The sequence below is a fragment of the Tyto alba genome, unplaced genomic scaffold (assembly GCF_018691265.1).
Source record: "Tyto alba isolate M040663 unplaced genomic scaffold, T.alba_DEE_v4.0 Super-Scaffold_16, whole genome shotgun sequence".
Classification (NCBI taxonomy): Eukaryota; Metazoa; Chordata; class Aves; order Strigiformes; family Tytonidae; genus Tyto; species Tyto alba.
In genome coordinates, this window is record NW_024881278.1 from 16,303,867 (window position 1) to 16,322,328 (window position 18,462).

The 18,462-nt window shown below is 37.2% G+C and overlaps 1 protein-coding gene across 1 annotated transcript in view; it reads right to left on the minus strand.

The window, feature by feature from the left end:
* Positions 1-18,431, minus strand: part of IARS2 (isoleucyl-tRNA synthetase 2, mitochondrial) — a 29,751-nt gene extending 11,320 nt beyond the window's left edge. The window contains exons 1-14 of the mRNA XM_032989433.2: positions 17,967-18,431; positions 17,348-17,470; positions 16,133-16,289; positions 14,896-15,044; positions 14,763-14,812; positions 14,555-14,664; positions 14,379-14,469; positions 13,848-13,963; positions 12,029-12,198; positions 11,038-11,128; positions 10,677-10,828; positions 9,476-9,636; positions 1,814-1,916; positions 1,068-1,161 (exon numbers count right to left, since the gene is read on the minus strand). Of these exons, the coding sequence (XP_032845324.2) occupies positions 1,068-1,161; positions 1,814-1,916; positions 9,476-9,636; positions 10,677-10,828; positions 11,038-11,128; positions 12,029-12,198; positions 13,848-13,963; positions 14,379-14,469; positions 14,555-14,664; positions 14,763-14,812; positions 14,896-15,044; positions 16,133-16,289; positions 17,348-17,470; positions 17,967-18,209 (1,810 nt within the window). The 5' untranslated portion in view covers positions 18,210-18,431. The remainder of the gene's footprint in view (positions 1-1,067; positions 1,162-1,813; positions 1,917-9,475; positions 9,637-10,676; positions 10,829-11,037; positions 11,129-12,028; positions 12,199-13,847; positions 13,964-14,378; positions 14,470-14,554; positions 14,665-14,762; positions 14,813-14,895; positions 15,045-16,132; positions 16,290-17,347; positions 17,471-17,966) is intronic.
* Between the last annotated feature and the right edge of the window lie 31 nt (positions 18,432-18,462).

An 18,462-nucleotide genomic window follows, 5' to 3' on the forward strand; every position in this document is an offset into this window, starting at 1 on the left:
ATTACAGACTCCATATGGGAGCCTGACACAGATTAACAGTGAATCAAGAGTCTTGATTCTGCTACTTCTTATTAAACACCACGTCTTTCCTCTACACAGGAGTAGAAGCAGTTTTTTCATACTGAGGTGTTTTGGCCTTAAAGAATGCAAGTATGTAACTGTGCATAAAATATTACTACTTTGTCAAACCTTTCAAAACCAAAACAGAAACATTTTTAAAGAGTATGAACTTTAATATACGTAAAGGTCTTCTAGAAAATGAATGTTTGCTGATGGTACTGTTGCCTGACCACGTTGCTAAGAAATAAAACCTCTGGTACTAACGTGTTTTATAATTCAACAAGATTGTTATCATGCAATTGTGTACTGACAGTTTAAAGTCCAACAGACTTGATGTATGGGACCAGACCCCTCCTTTAGAAAGAACTCCTGACTTTGGACTATCCTCCAGGCAAACAGTGGTATGTATATTTTATATATTTTTATAAAAATATATATCTGCTACCTGCTGAGTAGCAACTACCAGCAGCAGGAGATATAAATAGCATATAGCAAGTATAAATATTTTAAGTCACAACTTACTGCTTTAGTTACCAAATGTAATCAGAAGTGAAAAAGTATACCTACACTGCTACACTGTGAAATTATAAAACTTACTTAGACTCAACAGCTGATCTCAATTTTGTTCTGCTTCAAATAGCATGCACAAGCACAAACTGGAATTTGTTAACTGAACATAATTTAAGAGATACCAACTAGCAGCGAAGTACCTTGGCCGTTTGTGTTATGCAGCTTCTATAGTCAAAACAAGATCTATGGTATGCCACATGGCAGAATCAGTCAATATAGAGTATTAGAAAAATCTCAACTTCAACTATGCTGAAAATGAGTTTGCCAACATTAAACCCTTATCTTTACAAGCAAAAGCAGCTTTACAAGAAGCCACAACCAGTTTGCTGCTGGCATAATCTAACTCAGCTTTTCAATACCAACACCATCATTGCAAAACAGTAATATTTCACTCTCCCAAGCATTTTAAAACAAAGATCAATATACTAAACCTGTACCTTCCAAAACATGAGCCCAGGAAGTTCCACTGTCAAACCAGATGTCTAGGACATCCTGTCCCTTGACATAATCCAAAACATCATGACCACCAGCCTATTGAAAAGACAATTATTAAATAAGGCAAATGGAATACTCTGCATCATCAATGCTTTTCAAAGGTAGACATAAAGTTGATTTAATTTCTGGACCAGTTTTGTAAGAGCTCTGCTACTAACTTTGTGAGTGAACGCAAAATAATCTAGATAATTTTTCACAATAATTTTCAGATAACTACTAATGAAAACTCAAAACAGAACAAGGAAAAAATACCGAAAAAACTGAGATGGCAGAGTAACACAACATTTGTGTGGTTGCTTAAGAACACAATTGTTAAAAGAACAATACAAAATTAGGAAGAACTAAATAAAATTCTAGTCTATTATAATGACACAGACAATATATATTTGTGTTCATAATTTGGTTAATTAGGATATCTCTTTCCTCCTGAACTAAATAGAGGAGGATGGAGATCTCTGCCCTGAACTAATGGCACAAATCTGATTGTGTATATTTTGCCATACTCAGATCTCATGTTCTGAGTATTCCTTTCATAGGATACCTTCTCGTGAAGGTACAAGATTGAAAAGAATCATGGGAATATAGGAAGGTTTTATATTATTTCCCATCACCAAACTCTCTCAAGCACCTTCTCTATTTGAAGTCACCTTTGCTACAGCCTCTGTAGCCTTTGCTACAGCAAAATTACCTTTGCTACAGCCTCTTTTGATAGTAGTTGTTCAATAGGAAGGGTCCACCATGCATCTGTTCCTTGCTGCTCCACTACTTTGATGACATCTGTGATAGTTTCACTGGGTTAAAATGAAAAAAGGGGTTTATGAATTGATGAGTTAATTGTACCTTCCAATCCAGACAAGACTCCACAGAGCTTTCTGCTGGTATTAAAGACTTCCTACTTTTGCCTTCCAAGATGGGTAGGGTTGTGTAAAATCTGAACATACCGAAACACGCATGTATCCCAAACAGCTTTTTCTGCAAATACTCATCACTCAGAAAAGATGTCAGCATCTTGAAAACTTCTAAAATCCATTTCACTTGATATTTCTTCACCTTGAATTTTCAGAAACTAAACAATTATTTCCCCCCCAAATATTTGCTCTTTTGACAACAGGCTTCTTTTCTCCACTGGGTAAAGAGAGCTTGAGAACTCAGGTGGAAATGGAGAAGTAGGAAATGCAGCATTTTGAATAACATGCATATATATTTGACTTCTACTTGTCTGGACTCCTCCTTTTTAGCAATATTTTTTAAATGGTAAGAAACACACACATATATATATAAATATATTCATCTCAATAACGTGGGAAAACAAAACATCAGTAGTGGAGTGATGTAAACATCCATTCAACATAAATTCTGAAGGCAATATAAGAGTTTATATGGTATAGCACCAGCCAAGACAAAGGTCCTGAAATAAATAGATACTACAGAAAGAAGAAAAATTTTAAAAATTAACCAAGCATTTTTTCTGATATGAACAGATAACACAACCACAAGATGTGCAGTTCTGTGCACTATTTATGACACATTCAATCATCGTCCCCAGCAGGTAAGGCTACGGGGAATTGATTTTTAATATTATTTAATGCCAAGTCTAGACATAAATTAAGATAGCTTAAAAGACAAAACAAAACCCACACACTTTGTCTTACTGACTCACAGAGCTCTTACTAAAGAGGTGATTTTTAAGACATTTGCTGTATTTAAGGAGTACAGCAGATCATCATGACCCGCCAACTTCAAAGTAAAACCACTGTGTGACCCAAACCACCAGAGATTTGTTTTTAACTTGAAAAATGAAGATTTAATCAATTAATTAACTTCTTGACACAGTATTGCCAAAGGGGAAAAAGTAAATTAATGATCTGGCATGATTATCTTGAAAACATAAAAGGCAGATGATCTAACTTCTTCAGTGTCATCACTTGGTTTTGTATTTGGACTCCAGCACAGTATTTTTTCTGCACTGCTAGTAAGTTGAGCCACATCACTACAACATTTAGTGAACTCTTACCTACAGAGTTTAAGTATAAAAATTCCTGTTCTCCAAGAAGATGTAGAACAAATTATTACTTAATTACATGACATAAGATACAACAGTAAGAACAAAATGCAGTTTTGCTCTATATTGTGGGAATAAAATTGCAATGATAGGCAAACAGTTTTGTATTAACCAATCAGTCACCAATTAATCAATTTATTTTTCAAAGTAAATTCCTGTAGAACATCCCAGTAGGTTTTCTGGAGAGAAAACCCACTAGCCAGTAACACCCACAAAGCGACAGCCAGCTAGCATACCAACACCACCACTCTTGCCCTTTCAGACTAGAATGGATATCATTCACCTTCCAGTTTAATGATGATAGGACACAATTTATGGCTTTGTAATATATCTGCTAACATTTATCTTGGTAAAACAACATTTAGGTTCTGAATGGTATCTTTTCCTTTCAGAAATATTTGCACAGAGGCCTATTTGCCTGTATTTTCAGATGTGAAGTGTTACTTCTCCAAGACAAAAGCAAACAATAACTCCAGCCCTGGTAGGTTCCTGGCAGATAGCTGATAAATATCCCTTATGTCTTGCCTCCTTCAAGCCTAATCTTCAAATTCAGAAAGCTCTCAGGAGGAAAAAAAAAAACAAAAACAAAAAACAAACAAAAAAAAATCAATAAGCCAAGGAGAAGTTTGTTTGTCTCAGCCCAGACTAAACTATTCGACTGAATTTGTGTCTCTTTGGCAGGGTCAGTACCTTTCACTAAAGAGGCTGGCTTTACACCCAGACCTTCACCAATGACAGACTGCAGCACCTGGAAAGGTTTTAGAAAAAGCAATACACAACACTATTGTCCACTCCTTGCTAACAAAAGGCTCCACCTTTGATTCTTTTCAAATATACTATCAGTGTATTTTTAAAGACAGTTATAGGTGACTAGTTGTCTTCAAGTGAATATTTCAAGAGCTCTCTCCACAGTCTCGATGCCTTCCTGTACTGGCCAAGCCTTACCTATGGAAGTCACCAGCAGAAGACAGAGTAGCTAAATTAAAAAAAGGATGATTTATCCTAAAATGTGCTTATTACCACATAAAATGTTAGCGCACGTTGAGAGACTAATGGAAAAAGCAATTCAGTGTGCAGCTAATGGGTCTGGCATCAAATTAGAGCCAGAAAATTTTTCTAATCAAGAATCATACCCATAGCTAGAATAGAAAAAACTACCAGCATGCCTTATAAAGCAAGCAGAAAATTTAAACAGGAACTAAGCTTGTCTTCCTCATAACTTTTCCATATTGCAAATACACTTCAGTGGAGACACGTAAACTCTAGTGACAAACTAATTTCCAACCTATACATTTTTAAAGCATTCAACAGCTATTTGATGGTGTTAATGTTTGTAGGGATTTTAAAAGGTGATAAAATCAGCTAGAGACCAAAACTAACAGCAACCCTGGACAACGTGTAGGAATATACTTTTAACAAACAATGCTTTCCAGCAACTGTCTGGATTCAGTTTGATCACAGCAGAAATCTCAGTTTGTCAGATATTCCAAGCTTTAAATAAAGGTGATACAGCCTGAAGTACCACCAGTTTTCTGACACTGCCAACATTAACTGCAATGGCATCTCTCTTCACTGGAAGAGATAATGATTAAGGTCAGGCCTATAACACAAATATTTGGAGAAATTAACAAAGACTGGGGGGGGGAACACCTGAAACACGTGTTAGTGCAAACTGTGTTACCTGTAGTGAGGATGAACTTTTCTCCTTTCCATTGGAGGCAGGGGGAGGGACAAGAAGGAAATAAGACCTTCCTATCAATCTCCCTTAGGAAACCATAAAAAGACTGCTTTCATTTACAGGAAGTATTGCCAATGACACACAACAGTTGTCTATCATTGTAGATACACCATTACTACAAAACATACTATGGACTAACCTTTTACCAAGTTTATTGCTGTGCAACACAAAGGCTTATATTGTTAATCTATGAAAGGCAGAATTATTTAGACACATCTACGTGACACATGAATTAACATATGTGATTATACTGTAGATAAAAGTTTTCAGACAACTAAAAGAAGGTCAGATTTGTGGTATCAATCACAAGAAATAAGGAGTCAATGACTGAAGTCAACTTGTTACTGACTAATAGTCTCAAAATTCTACCACAGTTTCAAATCAAGTAAAAAAAAAAAAACCCAACATTTTAGCAGTGCATGTTTTTTTCATTATATTCAGTTACCCTACAGAATATAAGTGAACATAAACAGGCAAGTATTTTACAAGAGGAGATAGATATAAAAGGATATAAGAGGGTAAGACCAAAGATTTCCAAGATACCCTTCCAACAAATATTTTTTCCACCCACAGTTTGAAAAACTGAAGACAAATAAAACCCCCCTACTCTGTTCCTCTAATCTGTTCCCAGGATCCTTATGATTAACAATTACCACAAGAGAGAGAAATTACTATGTTTAAGGTATCTGTACTGTAAGGAGGAAGCCTTTTGCAAAGTACTTTTATGTAAGGTGCAAGTGAAAACCACCCTTCTCAAATAACTACTCATCACTTTATAATCTGCAGGCTTCAACGTGAGCATGATAATTCACCGAGTTAGCAATAAACATCATTGTAAAACTTTGCCCTGTATTCATACACTATCTAGAAGAACTTGCATTACGTGTCACTTGCTACGTTTTGACACTGAGTCCCCTACGGCAATTCACGCTACCACGACACCAGCCAATCACTCTGAAGTCTGATATTGATTATGCTGAACACTTATTTAATGTGTCAACAGAAATTAGGCAGCATTAAGATGTAGTCAGGAGGAGAAGAATACAGTGCCTGATGTTCTCTCGACCTCTTTTCAAACAACAGTAAAAGAGGGCAAGTTATCTTCTTTTTTTATGTGGATGTTGATACTGCAGCAGTAAGTATTTAGGGTTACGGTAAGTTGCTATTGCTTATAAGTCACTGAAATGTCTAAATATTTTAAAAGCAATCTGGAGCACAGCGGTTGGGTTTTCTTTGTCTGAAATGTAATTTACTTGTTAATCGAAGTCGCGGAAAAGGGGACAAAAGTTTTCGGGCATTAGAATAATCTTTGCAATAGTACTTATTATTAGCAGTTTTGAACAGTGAATTTGTAAAGCAGTTATTGCATGAGGTCAGATTAAACTATGTATCTCACACTGATTACCTGGTCTGAGCTACTATTAGAAATACAAATCTCTGATTTCACTTTTGGAGCTCTTTCTCTCTTCTCCTCCATGAATTCCAGAATTTCCTAGAATCAGTATGTTTTATCTCAAAAACTATTAGATTTTGAAAGTTGATAGTGTGTTTATTTGTGCATGTATTCTATTTAAAGTCTTTTTGCTCCACTTCTGCAGAAAAATCACACAGAATCTTACCTCTGTATTCATACTGAAAATTGCAATAATGAAAAAATGTTCTCTCTTTTCTCTCTCTCATATAGGGTTTTGTTGTTTTATAAGAATGTTTTAATTCCTAATTACAATATGATGTGGTATACTTTACATAAATAATATAATCATCAGTAGTGTATTAAATTTGTAACTATAGACAACAGTTATATCATCAAACATCTTTTAGGGCCATGGGGGGCCACAGCAGCAAACGGGAAGACTCATGGAGATCTTACATCAAACTTGTTCCATACAAGATTATAATGTAGCTCTTGGCTTTCAAGTTAGAAAGACAGGATTGTTGGTGTGGGAAAAATATTATGTTAGAGATGAGCAGTTGCACCTTGAAAGAGCAGCTTTCTGCAGCCCTTCACATGACAAATTCAGGGGAAACTTCCACTTACAGAGGGAAAACGAGCAGTTTATTTTAGGGATTTTTTTAAAAAAGTCTTTTGACAGGTGATACATGAACAGGATAACTCAAGATCGACCATTGGTGCTCTCATATGTAACAGCAACTCCATGTGGACTACACTGACTTCCAGTGGAGATGCTGTTACTTTTGATAGCCACTCAAAATCTCCAGAGCTACTGGAAGCACGGTTATCCAGCACCCAAGGTAAGAAAACAGCTTTTGTTTTGAAATGTATGTTACTTACTGTTTTTTTCATGATGTTAGTTATTCACACAGTCTGAATATGAAACTTGTTAACTGTTAGAAATATGTCAGCAACCTACTGTGATATGATTTTCAAAATGTTAATGCAAATGCAACACAATATTTAGGCTCAGCTGTTTAACTCAATAAGAACTGGTGTCCAGGAAAATGACCTATGAATTGACAGACTGCTTTCTAAATTTGCCTGTCATTTCTATAGGCCAATATTCTGTACACTTTTCCTACTCTGGTTACAGAAGTCTGCTACAGCCAACTTTAAGTGTTTTACACTTTTCTTTGAAAATTTCACCTCTACTGTAAAATATGTTAGAAGAGTACTGACTATAAATGAGCATCAGAAGCTGTCACTGAAATTAAATAAAAACTACTTTTCAAGCATATTGGATATGTCTCTCTTTCCTACAAGTCTCTCTTTTTTCTGCAGATCAATTCTAACCACACCTGCCATACTGTTCCTTTGTTCACTCACCTGAACACGCACGTGTGACTGCTAAGGCAATACCTACAGAGGTCAAGTTGTTCAACTATTGCAGAGTTTATTACATCAAAATTCCCTGATTGCCACATAGCATACAACTCCGGCAGTAATCTCACACAGCTCAAGCATTTATAAGAGACATGCTTTTTATTGCAGGTCTCTGGCTTTCAAGGTAATTTTACTAGAACCTAAAGGAATTCCCACACACCCCTCCTTTCAAGTGCTCTCTGTTCCAGCTGGGTCAGCTCCTCCATGTGCTGAAGGAGCTATTGTTTCAGGGTGCCCTTCATGTTTGACTGCCAACTGCTCAACTGTTTTTCATTACATTTGTATTTTGTTGTTAAACTACATATTTAACAAACTTAAGCAAGCATAAGTAACACACTCAAACCTACTCTGCAGATAGACTACAATAAGTATTCCTTAGAAAATGTAATTTTTTTTCTGTGAACATACACTTACGTTTTAATATGGTAACAATTTTTGCAGGTAAAATGATTTTACACCCCACAGAGTCTCCATCCATTTATCTCCTCAGGCGCGTCAGCATTATTTGGGTACTATAAACCACTACAGCTACTGTGGTCTTTTCTCAGTTATTGCCTCCTGTGAGAGAGTCAAAGTAATATCTGTGCACCTACACACCCAGTCACACTAGGTGAAACGAAGGACTAACTGCTTAAAGTCCATTCCCTGCTCTCCACACCCTAAGCCTCACCTACTACTATATTTAATGTGCTTAGTCCAGCCTCTGGAAAACATTCTGGATTCTCTGCAGTATATTTATTCAGCACCAGAATAAAAACTACTTAAGTTCATCTCCAGCTATGCAATCTTCTTAGCTGTAATGAATTTGCACAAATGGTTGTAAGGTTAAGATGTATAAAATGGAGTTACACTACCATATCTCAAGACAGAAAAAAATTACAGAAATTAATAATGAATGTAGAACTCCACATTACTACTTTTATGAAACCATCTCTTAGAGGATATTCACAATTGAAAAACCTCTGTTCCCCAAAGGGGTAAAAGCAGAACTCTATTACTCCTTAAAAGGCAAAAAGGGATCGTATTTGGTTGCATCTTCTTGTTTTAAAGCATAGCTTGGATTTCCTCCACATTACATTGTTTGGAATTTCTGAAATGCAGTGTTTGCAAGCTCTGGATACTATTAACCAAAAGATGGCAGAATAAGTCCAGCATCTGAAGCTTTAGACATACCAAATCACAGTTCTAAAGACCACTTACTTACATTTATTAAAGGCTGGCTCTTCAAAAACACTCCAATTTTATTTTAAAACAAAGTGCAGTTTTTTATTCTGCATCCAATTTGGTTATTCCACTTCAGGTATCTCATTATCGCTTAATTGCACTAAGCTAGTTTGACAAAATACACGTATCGTTCAATTTACAGTGCTACAATTACAGTTGCAATCTATTCTCACTACAACTTGCATTTTACTCCTTGCTTAAACGTGAAGGCTGCCAGCTCACTTGAAGATGGAGATGAAAGTAGCAGTTACTATCAAGGTGACTTTTCAGGTAACTGAAGTATCTAAGTAAATTGATTCCCATTACTTACATACAAGTCACCTTCAGCAATGAGCTTTTGATTGCTTTAATTTATAGCTGTGTATAAACAATTGCAAGTAAAAGCAAGTATTTATACTGAAATAGAAGTCTGGTAGTATTGTGTAACTGCAGCACAACAAACAGTGCTCATTCTTTCATTTTTCAGTATATAAAGCTAGACAAATACCTGTTTATCAAGCATTCTCCTGTGTTCTTCTGATAAAAAACAGGAATTGGAACACCCCAACATCTTTGCCGTGATATACACCAGAACGTCCTTCTGTCCAGCATTTCAAGCATTCTGTTCACTGCAGACGTAGGAACAACTTTCACTTTTTTCAGCACCTCCTATAATCCAGACAGAGAATTGTTGACCATGCTTCAGCATTCAGACAAACAGTGTTTATGCTACTGGAAGAAAAATGTACACATCCACACTCTCGGTCCCAGTATTTAACAACATGCTCTTGAGCAACTGTCACGTTTACTGTGTTTACTTCACCGCACGTTGCTCTTCAATAACATACTTAAAACGCTGTATACACTGTCCATTTCCCCACAGAGCAACCAAGGCTTTTTTGCCAGCTCTGATTGTCTAGCAGATGTACCCTAAGGTGAGTTAGGAATGGCATCAGTACCTCTATCTGAACTTTAATAGCTTGCTGTGTCTTGTGCTGTTGTCTACTTTGAAAGCCCATCTTAATACATAACTACCTGTATTGCAGTGTGGGCTGCTACTCAGTCCTAACCCTGCTGAATAACCATCATATTTTCTTTCATTCTAGGTAAAAGATGAATATGGAATAAACACCTCATGCCCTAATTAGAATGAAATCACTGTTACCCAATACAGACTAAGGTGCTGGTCTCAGTTTTCTGGGTGGATGCACATAATTTCAAAGAGCACTGCATTTTTAAAAAAAAAAAAAAAAAAAAAAAAAAAAGAAAGAAAAAAAAATCTTTTAAAGTTATTTAAAATAGGACCATGGCAAATTTAATAGGGGAGCAAACAAAGATGGCCAGCCATGCAAGGCTACCATAACAACAAAGGTAATTTTGTTATGATAAAATTGTATCTTCTGATTCCCTGAGATACAGTATTTTTAAAAATATTGTGGGGAAAAAAATTCAGTAGCTCTAAGAAAATTATACATCCCCTGTAAATACAATGAACAAATAGATCAGTCAATGTATTTATCCTGGATTATATCAATACTGACAAAAAAACCCAGCAACATTCATCACTTCTATAAATAACACTTTTCAAATAGTGTTTGCAAACCCTAGAAAAGAACATACTCTGGAGTGAGCTACAGCAAGATTGTTTTGCTGATTCCAAATGGCATCAGCTGTTTTTAAACGTCCCATAAGAAAGCAAAATTATGTACCTGTGCTGTAGCCTTCACACTTGCTGTGTTTACAAACCACTGCTTGCTGGCACGAATAATCATTGGTTTTTTTGTCCTCCAGTCATATGGGTAACTGTGCACATACTTCTCCTCTTTTAACAAACTCCCGGCTGCTTGAAGCATCTGAATGACTGAGAGAAAAAATGAGGCAAGATTAAAATTCTATTTGAACATACTGATACTTTTAACCTCAATTTATTCCTTCCCATGATCAGCACATAATAACAAGTGCCTGTACCTCACCCATATTCAAAATGTGGCCAGTTTATATGAACCATCAAAATATACCTGCATGATTGTAACTGATAAAGTAACAAATGGATAAACATCAAATACTCACCAGCTTCATTCCCGTCTTCAAGGACATTCTTGTTTTGAAGTTCAGGACCTGCAGCTTTGGTAAAAAACCCACCTTCATCCACAAGGCAATCCTTAAAATAAATGTTAATCATGTCAATAAAATACCATGTGGCAATTAATCACCTTTTCGGTTCAAAAGTACTCTGCTGAGTAACTACTGTTCTGATGAATAGCAAAGTATGCTGTATTTAAGTACACTTCAGATTTAGTGAACTGCAATTTAGTAATCTACCAGGCAAGTGAATTTTACATATTGGAAGAAATAAGCACCGTTATGTTTGCAGATATATCCCAACTGTCTTATGTCAACTCACTGGTTACTATCTTAATGACTTTTCAAATTAACAGTGAAAAACAAAAACTACCAAAGCCCCAAGAAAAACCCTATCCTCAAAAAAAAAAACCCCAAAATCTGGAAATATGAGTATAATCAGGTTTTGGAACATCTTGAGGATCACCTCTTTAAAAAGTAAAAAAGAAAAAGAATACCCTGTATCTTCACTTCCATCAAACACAAACTGATCATGCATAACTGAACTGCATTTATGTATGTGTTTAAAACAAGCTTTGCCGAAAAAGAATAGAACAGTAACAATGACCTATGTAACTGATGACTGAGTGGCCTGCAAGATACAGATTTAAAAACCAAATCTGAGTACTAAGAGTCAATATCTGAGATTGCATATATCCATGTTATTCTTTAAAAAAAACCAAAAACACAGAGATGTGAAATCTGATTCTATTCTATCCCTTCCCTGTAAGATTTAATTAGCAGATGGATGAAAAATTTCATCCTTTTATTTTAATACACACTTTTTTAAGGTTAGTCCTGCATTCCTGCAGGCCGTTAGTAATACTCACTTGAATGCTTCAAAACATTTTCAAGTTTTATGCACAAACTGCAACAATCACTTTAGTGGCACGTGATTGGTTTCAGGAAAACAAGAGCAACAGCTGAAAAAATAAAGTACCGTGGGCAGCTGATGGTGGGAAGCTACGCTGTAGTCTTCCATACCGTGTGCTGGGGCTGTATGAACTAATCCTGTTCCTTTTGCCATTGTCACATGATTTGCAGGTAACAGAGGAGAGACTCTGCCAGGAATTGTGGGATGAGCACAAGAACCATCTGCCAAATCCACACCTGGGGGTGGAAAAAAAACAGAGCACAAAACAGAGAAACAATTCATGAATCAGCTTCTTTTATCAGAGAGCAGAAACAGAACAACTGATCAACGAGTATATGCATGGGATGCTATTCAGATGTATCTGAATACTTCTTTATTGTGTTTGTGGGTCACTATCCACATGCTTTCAAATTCTCTGAATTGTTAATCTTGCACACAGGCTTTTTTTTTTTTTCCTTTGAAAAAAAAGCTTTTCTTCTACCTTAGACAATGGTACTCTGTTAGTAGTGACATTCCACCTAAACACACTCCTTATGTTCCCATTCCTTGGAGACCATTATCTCAGTGTTCCAGAAATAGATCTCAATAATGATGTGGTATGCTAAAAACCTTGAATTTAGGATCTACTCCTAGTTCTGCCACTAAGTATTAATAATATCATGAACAATTAATTTAAATTCTCTAAATTACATACAAATAAATAGATTACAGCACAAATTAGGCTAGTGACAATTTAAGGTTAAAAAAAAAACACTGAAGAAATCTTAGTAGTAAAGCTTTGCTGAAAGTCAAGAATCGCAGTTTCAAATGACAAAATGGCCTTCATTTTCTAGAAGCAACATGCTTAGGAGCTGCTGTTAGACAGTTAGGTACACAAATACAGAATGGTAACAAATATAACATTACTCTATATATGGGAAGATAAAAAGAACAGGTTCTAACATTAAATTTTTTTTCAAGAAGGTCCAGCTCTACTATTGTATGTTATCTGCAAATCATGTGATTCAAGAATGTGGAACCCCTGAGAAGAACAGCCCCAGATAAGTTTATCGTTAGGTAAAAACAAGCTTATTAAGCAGAGAAATGGATAATATTTTTCCCCTCTGAAAAAGGAGATATGGAAAGACACCAAAACAACCTGAGAAGAAAAAGTCACAGACAGCATTGTTCTCAACTCCTTTAGATATGTATACTCCCAGCACTGAATCACTGATAAAGGCAAACTATTAAAGTTCACAAATGACACATTAAATCTGAACTCACGACACCAAGTGAGAAATCTGTCTATGAAGAAATATCACTATGCAGTTTGTTAGGATGCAAACTTAACCGTTTTGGTTTGTCTGCACAGAAGACAGTCACCTATGATGCCTCAATATTCTTCATGGTTATTGTGAAGGCTTAAGACACCTCTGAACAGTGAAAAACTTGCAAAGTAACATAACATGACGACAACAACTGGTAGTACTACCAATTCCGCTACTCTAGGTAATTTCAACATTTTTCATAGAATTTAGTGAATAGGCAGTCAGCAAGCATACTTCTAACTAGCCCCTTGTTCTCATTCAGCAATGAATGAGAAAGACAAGATGAACTGCATTCAGAGTAATTAAGATTTTGCTACTGAACAGAATTCTACTCCATGTTTAAGTTTTCCGAGTGTGAATCCAGATTTTAAAAAAGTACTCTGAAAGTTAAGGGTAAAAATTTGAGCTACAATACACCAATATTAAATCTGACAGACTCCTCCTCCTCTTTGTATTATTTTAGTGAAGCACATTCTCAAAATATAAACAAACTTAATAATATGTTAAAACTGAAGCTGTTTTCAGACACCCACAAGCAGATTGCTAAACAATTTAAGATTAACAGTATTAAAACCTACCTTTACAGGTTGACATAACCTCAAAATGTGTGTCCAAAACAGCAGCTGTAGATTCAACTCTATCAGCAGCTAGAATGAAGTGTTCACCAGTATTTGTACATTTCACAACTGAGTATCTACAATGGAATAATGTATCTGTCATACTAAATAATTACAAATACCATAAAGCTACAAATTGTTTAAATGTTTCATCTCTAAAAGACAGCAAAATACGTTTCAGGAACTACATGTCCAATTCACTCTTACATCTCAAAGGAATTTAAAGATAATGTAACAACAGGAAGAAGAAATACTTTTTAAAAAATAAAAATGAAAGCAAGAAATAATATATTAAGAGAGAGAGAACAAAGTTTACAATTGTGTCACTTAAAAAAAAAAAAAACCTCAAAAAAACCCAAACACAAACCAAAGCAGCCAACACAAAAAAGATGCCTTAAATAAAATGTAATGGTAGTCCAGAACATTTTAACTTTGTTGATAAATATTGATAAGGATTCACAGGGAACACTGAACCAAGTTAAAGGCACATACGCTGCATCCGGCATGTAACAAACTGCCTGGTTGGCTGGCACAGTCCAAGGTTGCGTGGTCCAGACCAGCACGCTAGCAGGGGATGATCCATCTACAGATGGAAATGACAAGTACTTTACTTACAAGTATAACAAAAATAAAAGCTATCAGTTTTAAAATCTATACAGAAGTCATACCTATCACAGAAGCCAGCTTAGGTGGTGACTTTAACAGGGGAAATTTCATGTACACAGAACGACTGACATGCTGCTCATTGTATTCAAGCTCTGCTTCAGCCAAGGCTGTTCTGGGTAGATAGCAAACATAAGTTAACACACTTGAACATGAAAAGCTATTGATAGCCTTGCTAAAATTTTGAAGACAAAATAGAAAGTTGATTCTTACTTTGCTGAAGGGGACCAGAACACAGGTTTATAGTCCTGATAAATGAAGCCCTAAAAAGGAAAGGGAGAGAAAAAAGAAAGTGAGGAGAATCGAAACTCATAACAAATCAAACTTCAACAAAAGTTTAACATACCTTATCATACATTTTATAGAAGACTCTCAGCTGGTTTGCTTCATACTTTGGATCAAACGTACGGTAGCAGTTAGCCCAATCTGCCATTACACCCCAACGAATGAAGGCGGATTTCTGTTTCTCAATTGCTCTTTCTGCAAATTCTCTGGCTGAAGGAAATAGTTCCATTAAGCACATGGTTTAGCCTACTAAGATCCATACAACACCATTTTAAATATGCTATTGATGTGTTTTAAAAAAGCCTGAGCTGGACATATTGAAACTATGCACTAATTACTGATGTGTAGTGAATAGATTATTGTGGCTGAAAAAAAATATGTATTTCGGAGAAGCCGTTCCATAGAATGACTGCAAAAAGTAAAGAAGATCCAGGAGTAGCACTTTTTTACTAATATGGAGACATAAAGCACAAATGTCTCTAGAACATAAACTTTCTTTTTAAGGAAGAGGGAAAAAAAGTAAGTATACTTAGTTATGAAGAACAATTTCTCAAGATGCATTCTCAAATAATGTAAAATAAGTAAGAGTGAAAATTAACCACATCTGTTGATGTTGATCCAAACTTTTCAAAGCAACATGCCTCTGAAAATAAGTTAGCCCATTTCACTGACGCAATTTCAAGCTAAAGCAGTTTAAATTGCTCATTACATATGGCTTTGCAGCTGAATGTTGATGTCTTTCAATACATATGGTATTTGAAATTATTTTTTCAAAACAGTTTCCATATAATATAGATGAACTTTCTCTGAAAGGATCACCCCTACAGTTTTGTAGTACTGTTAAAAATACAGTCGACAAACACATTCCTACTTATGATACTGAGCCAAACTGTCCTGATTTTTACATGCATTTTTAAAGTTCCTAATCAAGTTCAGTCTTCAAAAGCCAAAAGGATGTTGATCTGGTAAATACCAGCCTCATGACACTACACAGTTAAACAAAGCAGAAATCCAAATCCTCTGCCCTCATTTTGTTTTTTTTTAAACCCATGGTCAATGGTATGCATGTTCATTACAGCAACAAATTAAGCCTGTGTCCAATTATCCCATTTCATAAGATTACATGGTACTCAATCTGCTTGGCAAATACATAGAGCCATCATAGAAAACGTCACACATAGCTAATAGAAAAGCCCACAATAAAGTGTAAAAGCTATATATAAAGCACAAAATACGAGTAGGATGTACAAATACTTAAGCCAACTTTTTCTCTAAAGATTTTGCAAACAGTAGTTTACCTCTCTGTCGAATTTGCATTGGTGAAAGGTTTTCAGCTCCTTTGACTTCTGACAATGCCTTCAACTCAATTGGCAATCCATGGCAATCCCATCCTGGCACATAATGTACTTTATAACCTCTCATCATGTAGAAACGATTAGTGATGTCTTTCAAAATCTGAAAAGACACAAGGGTCTGTTATCACTTGAGCTCCCCCATGTGGAATAGCTACATTATTAAGATCCTCCTATTAAAAAAAAAAACAACTATAAAATGCTGCATGATATGTCTACATTTAAGACTGTGCATTTGTGATTTTTCTTATCTATCATTCTGTATTTTGGCAGAACCTGAGAGGACCTCTGATCAAAAGAATCCCCATTCACTATAACTGAAAGATGCAGTTTATACACTTGCAAGACTTGAAGTGAACAAAATCCTACTTGCTCTCGTTTTTAAAACACTGAGCTAGATCTACAGCATTGGCCTACTGCATATTACTGTTTTTTGATGTAAGTGATCACCTACCAAAACCTGTCATTTTCAAAAGTCCAAGCCTTGGCACTAGTACTATAAAATGCTGTGGGTCACATTTTAGTGTTTCCTACTTTGTAGCATACGTAATGCTGTCATTCTCATGACTGAATCTAAACGTATCGAAGTGTATTTACGAGTAGTATTTCAAAGCTGAAATTCATATTTTAAAAGCCATTAACATTTAGCTGTTGTGGTTCCACTGAGAATACCCAGATAAAATAAATGCAATTGAACAAACTTACAAAATACTCTGAGGAAATAAGAATAGCAAGGCACAGCTTAACCATGCATCCCAGTAACATTATTACATACGCACATACAGAAATATACATTCACCCATGTGTGTATGCGCAATACATTCAATACGCAAATAAACTGTGCATTTAATATTGCTTAGAAATTAACTACAGGCTGGACTTTCTCTAAAAAGAAGTTCTCTTTTTACTAAAACATTCAGTCTCATAAATGAACACTAAGCATGTAGGTAACATATACTTGTATATGGTATTTATGTCATGGTATGGTATCTACATAACCATGGCATCGTCTGGTATCCACATAACCACATCATTTGCTTTTTTAGAAGCCCCATTTGCCAAAACTCCAAACACTTTCAAGTGTTATTGATTCAAATGGAAACGGAGAACACAAAGCACACTACAGGAAGTGTTTATGACTTCAAAACAGTAAATATTTACTTTATTTAATGCATGGCCAACATGAGGGTCTCCATTGGCGTAAGGTGGTCCATCATGCAGACAAAATTCCTGCTTTGTTTTCCTTTGCCTCTGCCATGAATACAGCTCCGAAAAACCACATTTCTGCAAAGACAACAACAAAAAACCCCACCTAAATCATCACAGGTCTTTGCACTTCCAAAAGGTCTGCGCTTTGGCTAGGTGGATAAAGATATAATAAAACCAACCAACCAAAAAAAAAAAAAAAAAAACCAAAACCAAAAAACCCAAACAAACAAAAATCCCCAAAAAAACAACCATCCAAACCAACCAACCAACAAACAAACAAAAAAACCCAAACCAAACAAACACAGCGAGTTAACTTTTCTAACTGTGTAATGCAAGACATTAGCGGAGTAAAAGTATCAAACGACAGGCATAATGCGAAGCCCGACGCTGTTACTCCGGCTCTCCGCCACCGGGAGGGTCGCTACCGTTTCTCCGAACACAACTGAAGGACTCGGGAGCCGCCCGACCGTAACAAACCACCGACGCTCCCGAGCTCTCCAGCCTGCCCCGAGCGCCCGCTCCGGCCCCCGCCGCGACCCCCCCGCCCGCCTCCCGGGGCCTCGGCCGCTACCTGCTGCGTCTCCCGCTCGGTCTGGGGCTGCAGCCGCCCCGGCAGCTGCGCGGGGAAGCGGCTGCGCGGCAGCAGCACCGTGTCCCCGTACTGGGAGTCCTGCCGGCTCTCCGCCGCCAGCTGCCAGCTGCCGGCCTCCGAGGCGGCGGCGCGCGCCCAGCCCCAGCCCGCCGCCGCCGCCCGCCCCGCCCGGGCCCGCAGCCCGGCCCGGGCCAGCGGCGGTGCCCGCCAGGCCCCCAACATCCTCCCGGGCTCCCCGCGGAAACGCTTCCGCCTGCGCGACGGGAAGCGGGCGCGGCGGCGACGGGCCGCGGGAAGGGCCGCCCCGCGCAGCAACGCGCGTTTTCCTCCCCGACACCGAGACCTCCCGGCGGGCTGGGGGAAGCGCTTCGGCCCTCCCCGGAGCCGGGAGAGCTTGGGGGGGGAGGGAGGCTCTTGCGAGCTTTTGTTTTGTAACGGCGGCGGCTCCCGTGAGCGATCGGGGCGAGCTGTAGGG